The sequence below is a fragment of the Oryza sativa genome, chromosome 3 (genome assembly GCF_034140825.1).
Source record: "Oryza sativa Japonica Group chromosome 3, ASM3414082v1".
Taxonomy (NCBI): Eukaryota; Viridiplantae; Streptophyta; class Magnoliopsida; order Poales; family Poaceae; genus Oryza; species Oryza sativa.
The window spans coordinates 6,993,900-7,013,878 of record NC_089037.1 but is presented as its reverse complement, the minus strand read 5'-3'; the positions used below and the strand labels follow the sequence as shown (position 1 = coordinate 7,013,878).

The 19,979-nt window shown below is 43.5% G+C and overlaps 3 protein-coding genes across 8 annotated transcripts; 2 read left to right on the top strand and 1 right to left on the bottom strand.

Annotated features, from left to right (window-relative positions):
* The first annotated feature begins 2,510 nt into the window (after window positions 1-2,510).
* On the top strand, window positions 2,511-7,764 carry LOC4332153 (squalene monooxygenase SE1). The gene is made up of 8 exons (XM_015775217.3): window positions 2,511-3,359; window positions 5,325-5,436; window positions 5,543-5,717; window positions 5,999-6,167; window positions 6,247-6,465; window positions 6,557-6,832; window positions 6,918-7,196; window positions 7,379-7,764. The coding sequence occupies exons 1-8, from the start codon at window positions 2,826-2,828 to the stop codon at window positions 7,484-7,486; spliced, it is 1,872 nt and encodes a 623-aa protein (XP_015630703.1). The 5' UTR covers window positions 2,511-2,825; the 3' UTR covers window positions 7,487-7,764.
* A 278-nt stretch (window positions 7,765-8,042) lies between these two features.
* Window positions 8,043-14,733, top strand: LOC4332152 (squalene monooxygenase SE1). Of its 5 annotated transcripts, XM_015775219.3 has the most exons (10): window positions 8,043-8,389; window positions 9,341-9,582; window positions 10,324-10,435; window positions 10,503-10,677; window positions 10,962-11,130; window positions 11,234-11,452; window positions 11,535-11,810; window positions 11,903-12,181; window positions 12,346-12,449; window positions 14,046-14,733. In XM_015775219.3, the coding sequence occupies exons 2-10, from the start codon at window positions 9,352-9,354 to the stop codon at window positions 14,227-14,229; spliced, it is 1,749 nt and encodes a 582-aa protein (XP_015630705.1). In that variant the 5' UTR covers window positions 8,043-8,389; window positions 9,341-9,351; the 3' UTR covers window positions 14,230-14,733. The 5 variants fall into 5 exon arrangements, with proteins under 5 accessions (XP_015630705.1, XP_015630707.1, XP_066164356.1 ...); XM_015775221.3 differs by lacking the exon at window positions 9,341-9,582; XM_066308259.1 differs by lacking the exon at window positions 14,046-14,733 and having other exon boundaries at window positions 12,346-12,632.
* LOC4332151 (branched-chain-amino-acid aminotransferase 5, chloroplastic) lies at window positions 14,700-17,398 on the bottom strand. 2 transcript variants are annotated; one of them, XM_066308261.1, is made up of 9 exons: window positions 17,140-17,398; window positions 16,905-16,994; window positions 16,588-16,768; window positions 16,282-16,464; window positions 16,041-16,172; window positions 15,841-15,939; window positions 15,332-15,544; window positions 15,067-15,179; window positions 14,700-14,966 (listed from the first exon to the last, which is right to left on the bottom strand). In XM_066308261.1, exons 3-9 carry the CDS (start codon window positions 16,696-16,698, stop codon window positions 14,852-14,854), a joined length of 966 nt encoding a protein of 321 aa, XP_066164358.1. In that variant the 5' UTR covers window positions 16,699-16,768; window positions 16,905-16,994; window positions 17,140-17,398; the 3' UTR covers window positions 14,700-14,851. The 2 variants fall into 2 exon arrangements, with proteins under 2 accessions (XP_066164358.1, XP_015630708.1); XM_015775222.2 differs by having other exon boundaries at window positions 16,905-16,975.
* Between the last annotated feature and the right edge of the window lie 2,581 nt (window positions 17,399-19,979).

The window sequence follows — 19,979 nt, the reverse complement described above, 5'->3', positions numbered from 1 at the left end:
TACTGTGACAGAATCCATCACGCTACACAAGTGATGGTCTGATAGAACAACCAAAACTACCGCTTGGTCCACAAATCAATAAAGAATATCGATACGATCATATACGAGCAATCATTGTTCTCCTCATATGGTGAAGCATTCTTGCAACTTGCAGAGGTCCGTGGTACTGGTATGGGCAGCGGCGTCTGATCCCATGGCCCATGGCATATCTGATCTCACCAAACCACCCCACTAAACTAACCTCCCCAGTCTAATAAACCAGAACAAAACCGAAGCTAAAATTTAAATTTTTAAAATTAAATTAAAAATTGATTTAAAAAATTCAATGTATTTTTTTACATTAAAATTTTAGTCGCTGAGAACACATATATAAAAATTTTATACTATAAATTAAATATTACTATTGTCTGATAAACTGTTTTGGTTTATTAGTAAATGTGAGCAACCAATGAGACTTTAAAATATCTCATCGCATACAGAAAAGTAGGAATACTACTCCAAAACATACAACGGGGGATTCGCGAGCGTGTCGGTGAACTCTCGTGCCTCGTGTACGTGCGGCCGGGGCTTGAGCCCTTGATGGGTTTGGTTGCCATGCAGCATACAACAAATCTGAGAATAGTGTGGTGCGCGCGAGACGCTGCTGCTGCTGCGGGCAGATCGCTGCACGTGAGTTGGCACAGAGCGGCAGGCAGGGGAGGGGCAGCTAGCGATCGGCGAGGGCGTATGTGCGGTCAGATCGCGTGACAGATCACCCGGTCCCAGTCCCACAGGGGGACCAGTGCAACGGCACAAAGGTTTAGAGTACGAGAGGCTCGTCCTTGCAAGCCAAAATGATTTATTTGAAAATAAGAATTGATTTATTGGTAAAATCTTTATATATTTATTTGTAACGAGTTAAAAACCAACGCTGAAAAAATATGTATTGAAAATATCCTAAAATCAACTTCAAAATTAAATTCGAAAAATTCAAATTTTAACTTTTGTTTTGCTTTATTACGTCAACCAATAGGACTCCGAGTCTAGTGGATGTGTTTTTGTCGGTGTGTTTTACACCCACTTCGTGGGTTTTTCATGTTCAGACAATTCCAAAATTATTGTTAGTACTATGTTTGGTGGATTGAAAAAAATATATATATCCGACTCAAAATATATTAACTTTTTGAATCCAAACAAAACTTATATTTTAAAGTAAAGGAGGTAGTACACGGCAATATCCTATAAAGAATACAAATTTTGTTGAGTGCTAGGTATGTATCATGCTCCTCGCAAACAATTTAGAAAAATGTTATAAATAAAAAATAAAACCTAATAGTATACATCACCAAGTCATATACTATCTCTATTTCAGGTTATAAGACTTTTTAGCATTGTCCACTTTCATATAGATGTTAATGAATTTAGACACATACATCTATATGAATGTGGGCAATGCTAGAAAGTCTTATATTTTAAAACGGATGAAGTAGATATTTAACAATATGAAGGTGCAGTGAAAAAAAAAAAGATAATTTCAAAGGTTACGTTGTGTTCCTTATCATCATCGTCCACTAAAACTTCCGTCACAACTCTAGTCTAGCTCTCCGTGTGTCCTCCAGCCAGTGTAGTGAGGTTTTAGAATTAGTATTCCATAAAAATTTTTGAAATGATTGCACGGTAATTGATGAAGACACATAAAGGATTGCTTGTTGGGCTATCGATGATCAAATTGGCGATACGACTTTATAGTACAGGTTGTCGACTTGTTCTGTGTGATATTGGTTTTGATGTTGTGTTGGAAAAATTAAGATGATGGTTGATATCCGTTCATCTTATTTTGCGCATGCTGCAGTTGATCGACATTATGGTTGCGTGGCTCTACTCATCTCTCGCGACATTCTATAATATGGATCCTTTTTTTCTTTGCAAGGTAAAAATCTCTATCTAGTTTCACTTCAAAGAGATATATTAGTAGATTTTGAAGATTATGTCGACATATAATTTGAAGTGACATGTTTTATTTATCATAGAGATGATCAATATGTGGTGATTCACATAGCATGAATCATTTTCTCACAATAAGTTTTGACATACATTATTTTGATCATGACTGCAAATAATTTCTGCCAACTCCATTAATACCCTCTCGGTTCAACGGTACCCTTGATTGCTATAGAGAGTGATATATTATCAAATTTCTTTTCGAGTCCTACCAATCGACGTGTATCATAAAATATGTATATTTTTATGTGCCACAAAATAGTATCACAACCCGGCCACCAGATATTGTAGACGAAGATATCTGATAAGTTTACAGAACAAACCAACCGTATGAAATGAATTCATTTGTTAGGCAGGACCCTTGACGCGGACTATGACGACGTGGCCACCTCTTGTAATACAAGTTGCAACGCCAGAACAAAACAAAATTTGCCCATTTGGACCTGTTTAGTTGTAAAAAATTTTATCCCTACATGTTACATCGAATATACAGACACACATTTAAAATATTAAACGTAGTCTAATAATAAAATAAATTACAGATTCCGCCAAAAAGTTGTGAGACGAATTTATTAAGTCTAATTAATTCGTTATTAGCAAATATTTACCGTAGCATCACATTGTCAAATCATAACACAATTAGACTTAAAAGATTCGTCTCGCAATTTTATGGCGAACTGTGTAATTGATTTTTTTTCTACATTTGATACTTAATACTTAATGCATATGTCCAAACATTCAATGTAATAGCGCCAAAAAAAAATTGTTTGAAACTAAACAGACAAAAAAAACTCAAAAAAAGAGACGTCAAAATCGTATTTTTGGGAGTTGGGAAAAATCCAGCGATGCGGAGGAGGAGCCGAGCCGAGCCAGCTATGAAAACCGGAGGGAGGAGTCCTCCTCTTCTTCCTCCTTCCCCTCCGCTCCCGATAAATCGGAACAATCTCGAAGCATCCGCCCGTCTCCGCCTGCTCCTCCCACCACCACCACCGCTGCTTCCCTTCTCCCCTCTCGCCCGCCGCCGCCTCGCCGCGACGCGCATCGGCGCCGCCCCACGACCGCAGCAGAGAAGCCCACCACCACGCGCGGAGCGGCCGAGGAGGCCTCACCACTATTGGTGCGGGATGGCGGAGGTCGCCGCCGGCACCGGGCAGCTCATTGGCGTCGCCGTGGCCACGCTCCTCGCGGCGATCTTCCTCGCCGCCGCGCTTCTTGGCAGCCGCCGGCGCCGGCGGCGGGCGCCGTTGGCAGGGAAGCCTGCGGCCGTGGGTGGCTGCGGGGTGGCCGACGGCGAAGGGTGCGGCGGGGATGGCCGGACCGACGTCATCGTCGTCGGAGCCGGGGTCGCCGGATCTGCGCTGGCATACACGCTCGGAAAGGTGACTCCTTCTCGCCTACTTAGTTCGCCTACTTAGATGGGTTCTTCTTCTTTTTAAATCTGCAAATTTGTTGCTTACGCTTCGTTGAGAACAGGGTGATTCAAAAAAAAAAGATTGAAGAACACTGCAAGATTGAATATTTTTTTTCCGGTAAGTTAGGCGCAAGGACGAATTTTTCTATCCTGAAGCAGAGTCTTAAGTACAAATTGCCAACCCCTGTTTATGCATGCGTCGAGCTTTGATTTATTTCTGGAAAGGCAGCTGATGTCTTAATCCAAGAAGACTAGATTCGTGTATGAATTAATTGTGATTTCATGCAATTTCTTGTTTTGATCAATATTTTTGCATGTTCTAGCGTGCCGGTAGAAAGCGAAGTCTGTTGGTCTCTTCCTTTTTTGTGGACATGAAATTTGTGTGGCCAATAAATGTTGGTGTGCAAAAAATCGCATGTCTTGTAACTGTGATGAGAAATCTCTCTTTTCCATCTGCAGTACTCCATACTGGCCGTGGCCGGTGACCACAAGTCATCTGGATGCAGCAGAAAAGGGACAGAAAGTGACAACCAAGAGGAGAGTTAATACATGATTTGAATAAAAATAAAAGATGAATCTCAGGTGTTCTATAAAACCAATACAATTTTGGTTATAGCAAAACAGATTTTGTTGATTGGTGATGCAAATCTTTTACTGCAGTAATAACAATATAAATTAACTCAAACCGAAAAGTTTTTCTCAAACAAGTTGTATAGAGCATGTCCAATATAATTCCGACTGTATACAGTTTATCTTCTAGTCTGGAACTACTGTAACTCCATTACTATATCTTTTCTTATATAGAAGCAAAGAGTCACTTGTGTTCCCTTCTCTGGTTTTCTATTCTTTATCATGCTCCTTTCTATCTGCATCAACAGAGCATTTATGTGCTCTATCTTGACACAATGGAATGCCCAACTAAATCAATGACCCAATTTATTTTCCCAACTCCCAGCAACTATGAGAGTGACACCTTCTTGATAGAAAAACTGATACTGCTTGGGCATATCTTGAGTTCTTGACTTTGCGCAAACTTAGGAGGTGGTAAAATTGAGATAGGTCCAGGAGAAAATGACTAACTCACCCCATGACTGCTTTTGAAATATGAGTGAGAACACTTTGTGTGAGCGTAAATTGTATACACACAAAGGATAGTGAGAACAGTGGAGGCATGGTTGACAATGTCATTAGAACTAAATGTTTGTATTACCATCAACCATTCAATGGAGGGGATACTATACCTAGCACGTTTGTTCTTTGTAAATGATACTCCCAATGATGATTTTAACAAGGGCTGTTTTAATTTTAAAAAAGGTCAAAATATATACATATTGACCATAGTCAATTTACAAGTACATTTAGTGTATAAAAATTATACAAATTGGCTCGCATTTCAACGTGCTCTCACAAAATGTCGGTTTTATAGTTTGAAGAATATATTTTATGATAAATCAATTGCTAAAGTTTAATAAACTTTTCAAAAAAAGCATCCCCTATAAAAATAATCATCGGATGTATTATATTTTTGAGTCTGCACAAACTTCCAAAAGCTGACAATCAATATGCTTAAAAACACCTAGGTTGCCCATTGCCATATGAATTCACTGCATTTCACCTTAAAATTACTTTCAATAATATTATTTTGTATTGATATGATCACAATTTGCCCTTGTTATTCAGAGACTTATCGATTAATACATGATTTTATACTGAGATTCTAATGTTTGTAGTTTTGTGGGTTGCGATGTTCCGTTAGTCACCTAGTGCTTCTGTATTTGTTAAAAGCACCTCTACTGTATCATTTTTGCTCTCTAATAAAAACTTATTGATATTAAGGCAATTCAATGGCTCATTATGATCAAATGATGAATTACAGTGAAACAATTATCCCTGAGATTTCTCTTATCGCTTTTTTTTTCTTTTTGTGACTTAGGATGGCCGTCGTGTGCATGTTATAGAGAGAGACCTAACAGAGCCTGATAGAATTGTCGGTGAACTGTTACAACCTGGTGGCTACCTGAAATTGATCGAGTTGGGTCTCGAGGGTAAGCTTCCCCCTTATCTCTCTATGTATGTGTGTATGTGCACGCGCGCGCGCATATTTCTTATAGTATTAGTGGTACAGTGGACTAAATCTTTAACTATATTCAGATTGTGTTCAAGAAATAGATGCTCAGCGTGTCCTTGGTTACGCGTTATTCAAAGATGGGAAAGACACAAAACTCTCCTATCCCTTGGAGAAGTTCCACTCAGATGTTGCTGGTAGGAGCTTTCACAATGGACGGTTTATACAGAGGATGCGCCAGAAAGCTGCATCTTTGCCTAAGTAATAGTCTTTCTCGACACAAATTTATCTTTACTAGAATTTTTGACATACTTATTTTTATGATTTTCTTGTATTGTTTGATGTGAGCATTTCATTAGTATTTTAGTTGCCTCTAGAGGATTAAAATATTAGATTATGTTTAAGTGCTTATTTTGCTACTCGTCCAGAATGATGTATTTCACATGTTCTTTCCTTCTACATGCGCCGTATCTGGATGTATCTAATTCGTGCACCTGCATGTGACATGAGGTAAATGTTTGGCATTATGTTTTATATTTCAGTGTTCAATTGGAGCAAGGAACTGTTACATCATTGGTTGAAGAAGATGGTACAGTTAAGGGTGTTAAATACAAGACCAAGTCAGGTGAAGAATTAAAAGCATATGCACCTCTGACAATTGTATGCGATGGCTGTTTCTCAAACCTTCGCCGCGCCCTTTGCTCTCCAAAGGTACAGTTTTTAGATTTTGCACTATCCTTTTTTGTTCATGCATGTAGAAGATCTAATACTGATGGAAATATGTGGTTAGGTTGATGTACCATCTTGTTTTGTTGGGCTGGTCCTGGAGAATTGTCAACTTCCTCATGCAAACCATGGCCATGTTGTCCTGGCCAATCCTTCACCTATCCTATTTTACCCAATAAGCAGCACTGAAGTTCGCTGTTTGGTTGATGTCCCTGGTCAGAAGGTGCCTTCCATAGCAAACGGTGAAATGGCAAAATATCTCAAAACAGTGGTTGCACCTCAGGTATTATTTTGCTATTTCAGTCAGTCTTGTCCCGAGTTTTTGCTTGCCTACTCATAGCAACTAAATGTCAATGGAAATGTTCTGTTGACAGATTCCTCCAGAAATCTATGATTCATTCATAGCAGCCATTGATAAGGGAAGCATAAGAACAATGCCAAACAGGAGCATGCCGGCTGCTCCACATCCAACCCCTGGTGCACTTTTGATGGGTGATGCATTCAACATGCGGCATCCTTTGACTGGTGGCGGAATGACTGTTGCATTATCTGACATTGTTGTGCTACGTAATCTTCTCAAGCCTCTCCGCAATCTGCATGATGCATCTGCTCTTTGCAAATACCTTGAATCATTCTATACACTGCGGAAGGTTAGTCTTCACTCTTCATTTCACAATTTACCACCCACCTTTCAAAATGTATGCTGTCTAATGTATGGCGCTTTCATGTTCACAGCCGGTTGCTTCTACCATAAACACATTAGCTGGTGCTCTATACAAGGTTTTCAGTGCCTCACCTGATCAGGCTAGGAATGAGATGCGCCAAGCCTGCTTTGATTACTTGAGCCTTGGAGGTGTCTTTTCAAATGGGCCTATTGCTCTTCTGTCTGGTCTGAATCCTCGACCATTGAGTTTAGTGGCACATTTCTTTGCTGTCGCTATCTATGGTGTCGGTCGCCTAATGCTTCCCCTCCCTTCACCTAAACGCATGTGGATCGGCGTAAGACTGATTTCCGTGAGTATCTCAAATCTTATTCTTCAAAGTTTTCAAACTTTACTATTTCCATCGTGGTACCATTCATGGACAGTTTTCTATACAATTTTTTCATTCCCTATCCTAAACCCTAAACGCTAAACCCTAAATAGACTTTTTTTTCCCGTTTCTATACTATTGCTAATCCAGAGTTTTCACTGCAGAGTGCATGTGGTATAATTTTCCCCATCATCAAAGCTGAAGGTGTGAGGCATATGTTCTTCCCCGCCACTGTCCCTGCCTATTATCGTGCTCCTCGTCCAATGGAGTAAGGGGGGAAAATGAAAGGAGAAGCGAAGAGAAAATCCCTGCCACTGTCCTGATCGGCGGATGTTTTTCGTGGATGGCAATTTTCCTGTGTAATTGGTAGTAGTCGTCAGGCCGTGAGGTTGTGTGTGCTGTTGTTCTAATGGAACGAGGGGACCTGTATACACCGTCACATTCCCTGTACACTTGCCACTTTCGTTGTTCCGTCAGGGATGCATGTCGACTGCTAATCCTTAAGCTGTATATCCCCCATGAATTCATCATGATTGCGTCTTTGCTCTAACTGGGTGCGTTGCTAATCCACTGAATTCCATTGGGTAGGACTCCTGTGTGTGATTGATTGATACAACTGTGTTTGCTAGTAAACAACATCATTAGGGCATTAGCAATGCGCCACCGTCTCAGCGAGAAGCCCAGCCTCCACATAGGCAAAAAACAGACGAAGCTCCTGTCTCCCCAGTGCGTGTAGCTTTGGGTGGGGTCCATAACAGATTTTTTTTTCTCACGCTGGGCCCACCACGGGAATACCTTTCCCCACCCATCTCTCTCCCCGAGCAAATCGATCAATCTCCCGTACGTGCGCTGCTCCTTCTCTCTCCCGTGCCGCTGCTCCTTCTCCTCCGCCGCTTCTTCAGATCGATCCCGTGCTACTGCTGCTTCCTCTCCTCCTCCTCCTCCTCCTCCAGGCGGCGCAAATCGAGGTGGGACAGGGCCGACGAGATCCCGGAGGACGTAGAGATGGGGATGGGTGAGATCGAGGCGGCCGGCGAGCTCACAGCGACACGGATCGAGACTGCCGGCGAGCTCCCGGCGCCACGGATCGAGACGGCCGGCGAACTCCCGAAGGGGGCGCAGATCGGGATGGGTGAAGTCGTGGTCGTCATCGCCGTCATTCGCCGGTTTACCTGGTAAGACTACCTCCATGGCTGCGCCGCCGCCGCTGGGCTCCTGCTCGAGCTCCCCGCGAAGGGGGTCGTGGGAGGAAGGGCGAGGCCACGACCTCCACAACGCGGCCGCGCCGTTCTCCCCCACGCCGCGCGCCCTCGAGTTGTCAGATAGTTGCAGAAGAACGGGTGGCCAAAGTATGCTCCGCGGACTTGGTTTGGTCGCGCGTGACGCCTAGCTGGCTGCGAATCTCCGACGTGTCGAGCGATGGCCGAATGACACGTCGGAGCACTGTGAATGGCTATGGTCCAACATGCCAAGAGGCCCACGATCTGCGATCTGTACCATTTAATATTTTCATCTTCTGTTTGGCTTCCGGCGACGGCGATTGCCAGTCTTTGCTCCTCCTGTCTGTTCTGTCTGCTACTGTTTCTTTTATGCAAAGTTGCTTGGTCCACAGCACTAAATAAAGCCATGGTATCTATGATATTCATGGCATTCTTTCATCCGACGAACAATTCCTGCAAGTAGTAGTCATATGGCAAGGGCCAAGGGGCATGTCTGCCAGACTGCCACCTACTAATAACCAGTAAAAATTATCACTTCATTAAGCGCCAAGATCCGTGCCTGGGGATCTCGGACTGTAGCGGCAGAAGAAGAGGTGGTAATGCAATGGCCACAGCCTGTAAAACTGGGAGCCGGACATGGTTTTCCGGCCTCGAGATTCGTGTGGCGGGGGCGAGATGGACGGCTACCGTTTGCTCGCTGAATCACGTTGACTCCTGTTGCGCAAAGCAGCTCCAGCTCTGCCAACACGAGCCACGCCAGCGAAAGCTGACGATGCCATTGCCAGCTGCTAATCAGCGGCGGTCCGGCCTTTTTTCAGCTCACTTCTTCTCCCATAAAACGTAGTCTCCCGTCACCTCGCTTGCACTTCTCTAAGCTTCCACCCACCCACGTACGTACGCACGCAGAGCAGCAAGAAATGGATGCGGTCGCCGGCGCCGGGCAGCTCGTTGGCCTCGCCGCGGCCACGCTCCTCACGGCGGCCTTCCTCGTCGCAGTGAAGATGGGGTGGCGGCGCCGCCGCCGCCAACGGGAGGTCGCGCCGGAGGGTGGCTGCCGGGTTGTTGGCGGCGATGGGGGTGACCGGACGGACATCGTCATTGTTGGTGCCGGGGTCGCCGGATCTGCGCTCGCCTACACGCTCGGAAAGGTGGCTACATTTTTGTCTCTCACTCGTTTGTTGACGTACTCGCATTTGGTTGAGGCGAATCGTTCGTATCTTTTTAGGCTGGAATTTTGCTTTCGTAACTACTACTAGTACCAGTCTACCACCAACTTGTAAGTGGCGCACCAATGCACCATTGATACGAAAATGTTTTATTTGTTTTTTCTAAAAGTAATACATCTGGGTTTTTTTTCTTTAAACCGGGCCAACAATAGCTGGTGTTATGTACTTATGTTCAGTACGAGATGCAGTTTATGTACACTTTTCACTTAGGAGTAAAATTACCAAAGCGCCAGGTTTTTTTTAACAATACTATGTTTTAGGATTAGTGCAAATTTCTAATCATCAAGAGTTTTACCATCATCTTCCTTAAAACCACCTAGATTGACCATGGAACTGTACTAGTTCCATTTCACTCTATTTCTCACTTAAAATACTTTCGTACTATAATTTTAGTAACCTGTACGGTGAAAATAATGTCTTGTAGAACGTGAAGAGTCAAAATTGCTATTGATACAAACACATTGAGATACCATAGTGTCTTTTGTATTTGGTAGAATGAATCACTTCTATTGTACTAGTATCATTCATGTTATCCGACAACAGAACACTCAATAGTAAAAATGCAGTCATGTATCTCGTTACCATCAAGCGATGCATTGTGGTAAAAACAGAAATATCCTGAAAAAGAAAATCTAATATTCCTGGTTTCGTTTGTTGAATTAGGATGGGCGACGAGTGCATGTTATAGAGCGGGACATGACGGAGCCTGATAGAATTGTTGGTGAACTGCTACAGCCTGGTGGCTATTTGAAATTGATGGAGCTGGGTCTTGAGGGTAAGAGTGGCATTTTTCGAAAAGCATCGTCAGTACTTTGTACTTAATGTCCTTTGATTTTATTCAGATTGTGTTGAAGAAATCGATGCTCAGCGTGTCCTTGGTTACGCATTGTTGAAAGATGGGAGAAACACAAAGCTTTCTTATCCCTTGGAGAAGTTCCATTCAGATGTTGCTGGTAGGAGCTTTCACAATGGACGGTTTATACAGAAGATGCGTCAAAAAGCTGCATCTTTGCCTAAGTAATAACTTTTGCGCATGCAAGTTTATTTTATTGAAAAATCATATATTTATATAGTTCTTCTGAATAATGCCATGTGAACATTCCATTTGTTTATATTACTCTACTGGATTAATACATTTGATTGTGTCAATTTCTTGATTATCTACACCTCCAGAATGATATACTCTAGACGGATCTATTGGATTTACATACTTGATTATGATTATGCAAAATTTACTACTTTGGGCTTTTGCTGTCCACTCATTCTCTCTTTTTATGTAAAAAAAATACACCTGCTTTCAGTGTTCATTTGGAGCAAGGAACCGTTACATCATTGCTCGAAGAAGGTGGCACGGTTAAGGGTGTTCAATACAAGACAAAGTCAGGTGAAGAATTAAAGGCCTATGCACCATTGACAATTGTATGCGATGGCTGTTTCTCAAACCTACGGCGTGTCCTGTGCTCTCCAAAGGTACATTTTTCAAAGTATACTGATTTGCTTCTTGCTGAATTCACCAATACTATTTTTGACTTGACTGAATTCACTAATATTAATGGGAAATACATGCGCTTAGGTTGATGTGCCATCCTGTTTTGTTGGGTTGGTTTTGGAGAATTGTCAACTTCCTCACCCAAACCATGGCCATGTTATCCTGGCTAATCCTTCACCTATCCTATGTTACCCGATAAGCAGCACTGAGATTCGTTGTTTGGTTGATATCCCTGGGCAGAAGGTGCCTTCCATGGCAACCGGTGAAATGGCAAAATATCTCAAGACTGTGGTTGCACCTCAGGTATTAATTTTTGCTCTACCAAGTGTAATTATTATTGTGTACTCTTCACAACTAGATGCTAATTGAAATGTTATGTTTTCAGATTCCTCCAGAACTCCATGATTCTTTCATTGCAGCAATTGATAAAGGAAGCATAAGGACAATGCCAAATAGGAGTATGCCAGCTGCTCCACTTCCAACCCCTGGCGCGCTGTTGATGGGTGATGCATTCAACATGCGACATCCTTTAACTGGTGGTGGAATGACCGTTGCGTTTTCTGACATTGTTGTCCTACGCAATCTTCTCAAGCCTCTCGGCAACCTGCACGATGCACCTTCCCTGTGCAAGTACCTTGAATCGTTCTATACACTGCGGAAGGTCAGACTTCACTCTTCATGTCACAGTTAACCACCTAGTTTTCTCAGAATGTGTATACGGTTTTAGTAAATACAATGCTATTATCTTTTCAGCCTGTTGCTTCTACAATCAACACACTGGCTGGTGCTCTGTACAAGGTCTTCTGTGCCTCAACTGACCAGGCTAAGAATGAGATGCGAGAAGCTTGCTTTGATTACTTGAGCCTTGGAGGAGTCTTCTCAAATGGGCCTATTGCTCTTCTCTCTGGCCTCAATCCTCGGCCTCTGAGTTTAGTAGCCCACTTCTTTGCTGTTGCTATCTATGGCGTTGGACGCCTAATGCTCCCCGTCCCTTCACCTAAACGCATGTGGATCGGCGCGAGACTGGTTTCCGTAAGTTCCTCAAATCTTCTTCTTTTTTTAACATCCTCAAAGTTCAAATGCACGGTCATTTATACACAGAAAACTTTGTGGCAGCCTCTCTGACATTTTCTCATCAAAATCCATACAACTGCAGACGATTTCATTTTCTCTACATAACTGAATTTTCACTGCAGGGTGCATGTGGTATCATCTTCCCAATCATCAAAGCTGAAGGTGTGAGGCAAATGTTCTTCCCTGCTACAGTCCCTGCATATTACCGGGCCCCTCCTCCAATGGAGTAAGAATCTCCATGTTAGCCTATGGTGTTTGCTGTTCTTTAGTTCTTTTGAGCTGTCGAGTGTGCTCATTAGAGTAGTCTGTTCTTCCTATAGGAAATTGGGATGTGTATCGATTGTCAATACTAAGTTGTATATCCCTCTGAACTTGCTAATGCGTCTTGCTCATTATCTCTTTTAGAATATTTGAGGTGCTCTGCTTGTCTCTACTGCACCGTTGGAATGAGCTAGTTCCTTGTTTTTATGGGCACACTTCCTAAATGCCACGCTTTTTTGAAAAAAATAATCTTTCTAGAAGTTTTTTTTAAAAAAATAAATGATTTTTTTTTTCAAAATTGTAATAGTTAATCATAAATAATTATGTGTTAATGACTTATCTCATCTCGTGTGCCGCTGAAAAGCTCAACTCAACCACTAATTCGAACAGTGCTTTACCCTACTGAATTCCATGGACCAGAATAGTGTTTGATCTGTAAAGCCCTGTAGGCTTAGGCTGGCTGGGAAATCTAAGAGCAAGTTCAATAGTATAGCCAACTACTAGCTCCAATTCATCTATAGCCAATCTAATAGCTCATTCATATAATAGTTACATACTACACTATTAATACCTAGTCCCACCTGTCATACTCACACCGCGTCTTGAAGTTCGTGCTACAGCTGGCTACAAATCTGTAGCCCGCTACTCTTCTCTCTCCTTATTTATCTCCTTAAAAAAATATTTGCAGCTGGCTTATAGCCTGCTATTGTACCTGCTTTAAGGGGGTGTTTGGGAGTCTCTCCAAAAAAAAATTAAATCTTTACCCTAGGGACTTATTTTTTAGAAGAGGGACTACTCCCAAACACCCCCTAAACTAGTCGCTTTCGTCCTTGCAAGTAATCCACGATCACCGAAATCTTCTTTTAAGCTGCTTGTTTTGTTGAAAAACTGAAAATCCGTTACCTTTGTTATGTCTTATTTGAAGACCTTAAGATTTTAAGTAGCTGTTTGTTAGCCATCTTAAGAGAATATAGAGAAACGGTAAAACCCAACTTTTGACTTCTGTTTTTTATTTAATTGTGTACCTATATCGTCTTAGAGAATATGATGGACTGTTTGCGAAAATATTTTAATTCTGAAAAAATTATAGCTGTTAAAAGCTCTCCTAAGCGGACTCTTAATCGAGACTCTAGTTGTACAAAGAAACAAAAAATCTTGTATGCAACTAAAGAAGCAAAATCATTCAAGGAAAAGATATAGTAGTAGGACAACCACCTGGACAGGTTGACCAGAAATCTAGAGCACACCTCCAAACCTGACGTATGAACTCCTACTAGTAAGGACAAGACTAGTGAGCCTCTGGAAGCTCTTTAGAGCAGGTTCAATAGTATAGCCTACTACTGACTTCAATTCATCTATAGCTAATTTAATAGCTAATTTATACAATAGTTGCTTACTATACTATTAATATATAGTTTCACCTATCATACATGTTGCGTCTTGGAGTACGTGCTGCAACTGGCTACAAATCTGTAGCCTACTGCTCTTCTCTCTCATCGTTTATCTCATTAAAATATATGTTTATAACTGGCTAATAGCATGCTATTTTACCTGCTCTTAGCCAGATCCGGATAACGCATATCAATGCTATCCTGCATCGATCATGCCGTTTGTGTCCCCTGATCTCGGAGCTGCTGGAAGCAGAAAAAGGAACAGAAGTACCGTGTTTGTTTCGGCATCGAACTCTTCCCTTCAAACGTCTAAATGCATGCACAGGCGATATGACGTACACATACATGCAGTAATTAAGCGCCGGTGGGTATTTGGATATTTGGATTAGCATACCCACGTGGAGGTCGTCCAAGAAAACGACCACTTAACCTCGTGTCAAAATCGGCGTGTACTTCCGTTTCGTGTCACTGCAGCTAGAGTGGCAAATTTGGCCACTTCCCTTTCGTTGCCACTGTGAACTGCTAGCTGCGGCTGTCCTGCTGCTACTTGCTTCACGCGTGCGTGAAAGTACATTAGGAGAAATCAACATCTGATGTTTATGGATTGGGAAAGGAACAACGACGTCAAGGCTGTCACAACTTAAAATTAATTGTAAACGTTGTACATCAAAACAGTTGCCTTCAATCGGCTTTGTGCATAATTGCATTCACCGTTCGCGTGCCTAGATGACTGAGTGACTCGGAATTATGCATTTGTTCATTAGCGTACTATTCAGTTATCTCAAAGATTTGGCAATGACAAGATTTTATTGGCCACACAGAGATTACGCAGTAAGATGATCTGCATTTGCTTCCTGTTCGTCCAAATTCCACTTGCGCTGTGATCACTGTCGCTACAGGAAGATATATAAAACGACAATAATCTACATTGGATGACATGAGGAATAATCGGGATCCCTTTGCCCATAATCCATCCTTAATCTATTGCCACTGTCCATCCTTTCTTGTCCTCAGCCAGGCCCATCTGGATGGACGTCAGAGTCGTGTGCAGTGTCTGCGATAACGTGTCATGTCCAGTCCTGAACTCGTACCTGCACACGCGCCCAAGAAACCGATACAAAATCGTCAGAGATTTGCGGGATTCAGAATTCAGATCGATCCTGTCGTGAACGATCGACTCGCAGATTTTACCTTTGCCCATGGTAAGTAACACTCGATACTGGGGCAACGACCACCGCTGTTCCGGTGCAGAACACCTCGTCTGCGCCGACCAGATCGTCGATGGAGACGAGCCGTTCTTCAACCTGCTTGGCCAAAGAGATCACAACGATTTCAGAATTAATTTTTTTTTCGCGAATACTCAAAATAATTACACGGAAAATTTTCAGAATTAATTCAGATGTGCTGTCGCCAAATCACTGATGGATGCAGTGCTCTGCGTAGATTGATTGGTCACCTGATAGCCGCGGTCCCTGGCGAGCTCGATGACGCTCTTGCGCGTGATCCCCGGCAGGATGGTTCCCACGGTGGCCGGCGTGGCGACGACGCCGTCCTTGACGATGAAGAGGTTGCAGGAGGAGGCCTCCTCCAGGTACGTCTTGTGCACCGCGTCGAGGTACAGCACGTCAGTGAACCCTCTGCTCTTGGCGTCCATCTGCGCCTTGAGCACCTGAACACATTTAGATGTAATAGATATTAATTCCTCCATCCAAAATATTGTTACTTAGTATGGATCCCATTCCAAACCAAAGAATCTGAACATAACCTCTAGCCGTCAGATTTATTGTTTTAGTATGGATACCATTATAGATCAACGAATTTAGACATAACCACTGTCCAGATTTATTATTTTAATATGGATGCTATTATAGAACAACGAATCTGGACATAACTACTCTCTATATTTATTGTTTTAGGTTATAATATTTTGGGACGGAAGTAGTGGATATGGTATCTTTTGTTTACCGGCGCGTAGTTGGTGATCGTCTTGACCCCGCCGGTGCCGCCCGGCATGGCCCGGTGTATCGAGTCCTCTACGACAAGGTTTATCGGCGCTAGACCCTCCTGAAACCGATCCATCCATCGAGTCCAAAATATTCAGATTTTTGCTAGCTGCTGCAGCGTTCAGAAAGACGACCGAGCTAATGACCGAGTTTTGTGCTCACCTTGAAGTACGTTCCAACCGGTGCGGCGTAGATGAGGAACGTGTACTCCGGGGCGGGAGCCAGCCCGAGAATCGGTCCGCTCCCGATGAGCAGCGGCCTGATGTACAGCGCCCCCTTTCCTTGCGGTGGCACCTGATAGAAAAACCACGCAACGCGACCGAATTACCACGGGGAATTCATCGAGATGGCGTGCGAGAATTAATTGACGGTCGTGTTACGTTCGTCGTACGCGCTTACGTACCCAGCGGCGGTTGGCGAGGACGGTCTGCTTGACGGCGTGGACGAACTGCTCCACCGACGGCGACGGCATGCACATGCGCTCGGCGCCGTGCTGCATCCGCCGCGCGTTCTCCTCCGGCCGGAACAGCATGTACGACCCCTGTTGGTTCGCCGCCCTGTACGCCTTCAGACCCTCGAAGAGCCCCTGATCATCGAGCACATACGTACGTACGCACGCAGCCATCACCCTCGTTCACTTGTTAGTCCGGTCGCCTGGATCGACGTTTCGTTGCATGGACATGTGTGTGGACTGGAGAACGTGACAGACCTGGCCGTAGTTGATGACGCCGGAGGAGGGGCTGAGCTCGATGTTGCCGTAGCGGCTGAGCTCGCCGCGGGAGAAGACGCCGTCCTCCAGCGAGCACCGCATGACGTACATGTAGTCGGTCGGCGTCAGCCCGAACCCCAGGTTGTCCCAGTCGATTTCGCCGCCGCTTTCCTCATCGGACCTGCACGCACACTCGTACACGCCCCGGCGGCAATGGCATAAACAACACTAAATCCGAAGCGGACGTGAAAAGAACAAAAATCTCGTTCAACGGAGACCGGAAGAGTAGAATCTGCATGCATGAGTAGGGGGCTCACCTGTCGGCGGAGTCGAGCTGCGGCAGCGACGACCTCCACCGGCACTGGAGCAGAGACCACCTGCCTCCGGCCTGCACATCCACAAGGCCCCTACCGTGAGCCCCAACCGATCGCATCAACACAGAAACCATCTCGATCGGACAGAACGCGCGCGCAACCCACCACGAGTCGAAGAGAAACTAAGCAGAGCGAGTGGGATCCGAACCACTGAAAAAGTGCGGGTAATCACACGTACCGTCGGGAGCGCCCCGCGGAGACCGAGGCCGCCGCCGCCGCCGCATCCCTGCAGGGCCCTGGCCAGCGCGTGGTGGGCGTCGCGTGCCCACGGGAGGAGCGCGCGCTTCGCGGACGACGCAGCAGCAGCAGCAGCAGCCATGCAAGAGACCTGTGCGGCTGTGCGAACGGGAAGCGCGCGTCTCAGGCTCAGCTCGTCCTCGTTCGTAACCAACCGTTGGCGCGCCAAGGTGAGGAGAGATATACACGAGTCGTTTCACGGAAACAGCTTCGCGAGTGTGTGTGTGTTTTAAACTACTCTCGGACGGGGCGGCGGCCGTTTGTGGTGTTCCGGTCTCGCGTTGTACGTGTCAGGATTTGTTGGTGGCGATGCAAGATTACAACGAACGACGTTTGACGTCACGGGGCTATCGATCGATACGGAGTGGAGAGTACCATAGTACTATCACGAATACCAATAACTTGTGGGCAAAATTGGTTATATAGCATCGAAAGTTCACGTTTTTAGTTTTATAGCATCGAAAGTTACCGGTTCATTTTAATAGCACCTAAAGTTCACCATGTTCCCATTTTTAATACTTTCGTCAATTCTCGATCGTTTTCCGTCCGTCTTGATCCAGCCACACACACGATATGACGTTTCTACCCCTCACAAGTACAAATATAATGCATATCAATGAGGGGTAGAAATGTCATATCATGTGTGTGGCTGGATCAATAACGATCAAGACGGACGGAAAAAATGACGGAAGTCCTAAAAATGGGAATAGGGTGAACTTTAGATGCTATTAAAGTGAACCGGTAACTTTCGATGCTATAAAATAAAAACGTGAACTTTCAATGCTATATAACCAATTTTGCCTAAACGGTAGCAACCTTTTCCGTATATATGGACAGCACAGCGACGGGCGAGGGGTGTGGACGGCCGGACCACCTCTGGGCCCGCGAGTCAGTGAGAGGGCTGTAGCTGCGGTTGGTACGACTTTGCGCTGCACGCGTGATGGGTAATCCGGGAGGAAGGCGTCGGCTCACGGCTCTGACGGTGGCCGTTGGTACGGCTCTTAAAAAATATTATCTTCATCTTAAAATATAAAATAATTGGTTGATAGCCAGTTTCTAAAAATCTAAAAAGATTAGGTTTCTGGCTTTTAGTTTGTTTTCTGAATTCTACAATTACAATTTCTCATAATCTAGACTAAAAACTGAATTGTTTAGGGAGCTACTGATTTTAAAAAAAGTTACATCAGCTAAAAGTTTCCAATATGCATAGTTAAAACTAGATATATTTTGAATGGAGGTAGCAAGTAATATACCTCTCTCTAGAGTTTTTAATGGGAATTGTGGAGGAAGGAGTGCCGGAGTGGTGTTATTGTTGTTGTTTGAAATAAAAAAATAGATGAAACAAATTAAATAAGAAGAGATGGTCGTGATTGGTGAGATAAAGAAAAATAGGTAAAAAGTTACTATATTTTAAGACAAACTTTAAACATTAAAAAATGGTATATGTTAAAAATGGCTATATGTTAAAGACGGAGGGAGCGAGGGAGTAACTAGCATAATAAGAGCAAGTTTAATAGTATAGTCAACTATTGGCTCCAAATCATATATAGTCAATTTAATAACCAATTTATATAATAGTTATCTACAAATATATACTACACTATTAACATATTGGAACATTCTGCCTCTCTCATGCCGGGCCCACTAACATCTGATGTCTTTTTTGCACACTTTGTCCTCACTCGTGTGCACCCGGGAAGAATTTCCTAAATTGCTTCAGGCCAAGCACGCTTAACCCTGGAGTTCTTTGGAGATCGGCTTCCGGAAAAGAAGTTGCAACTTGTTGATATGAGTATTCTATTAATCCCATTAACCTCTGAGCCGGGATGTCATATCCTCAACCCCTTACCTCTTGGCCACGTCCATGTGTCCAGTACCAGCGCATGTGCCATGTTGTGTGACCACTCCGGGTCCACACCAGCCGTGCGCACCATGCCTGCGCCACTGCGACACACGCGCTCGTGAAACCGCGACTACTTATATCTGATAGCTTTTAAAGGTCATAGACTGCCCTCACAGACCAACACATGTCTTTTCTGCACACTTTGTCCTCACTCGTGCGCACCCGGAAAGAATTTTCCGGTCGGTCACCCATCCCAAATTGCTTCAGGCTAAGCACGCTTAGCCCTGGAGTTCTTTGGAGATCGGCTTCCGAAAAAGAAATTAATATGAGTATTCTATTAATCCTATTAAACTCTGAGCCGGGATATCACACATATGGTCCTACCTGTAATACACACATTGTGTCTTGGAATCTGTGCGACAGCTGGCTATAGATTTGTAGCCCGCTGTTTCTTTCTCTTCTATTTTATTTTCTCGATATGTGATTATAACTAGTTTATAGCTTATTATTGTATCTGCTCTAAATAATCTCTTCAGACTTCACCTAAAATTGCATATCAAGTGGTGAAGCGTGTCAGCGTGACTGTGTGAGCCACTGAGCCCAAACGGGCGCCTGAAACAAATTATTGATTATATTAGATTACTGTTATGAGTTCTCAACTTGATTAAATAATAAATTAAATATTTAAAAATAAATTTAACATATACTCCAGCTTAATTAGAACTTTGTGGTCTAAATAATTTCATAGAAGAAAGTTTTTGAGAAATAGTAGTAACAATATCCAATGAATAAGCTAAAAAAGGTGGGACTGCTATTGACCATTTTTATACTTAACAAATAAATTTCTTTACGTAAAAAAATAAATTTCTTTTCCAGAACGTAGTAAATATATTTATTCTTCACATTTGTATTACTTCTTTATAGAACATAGTAAATAT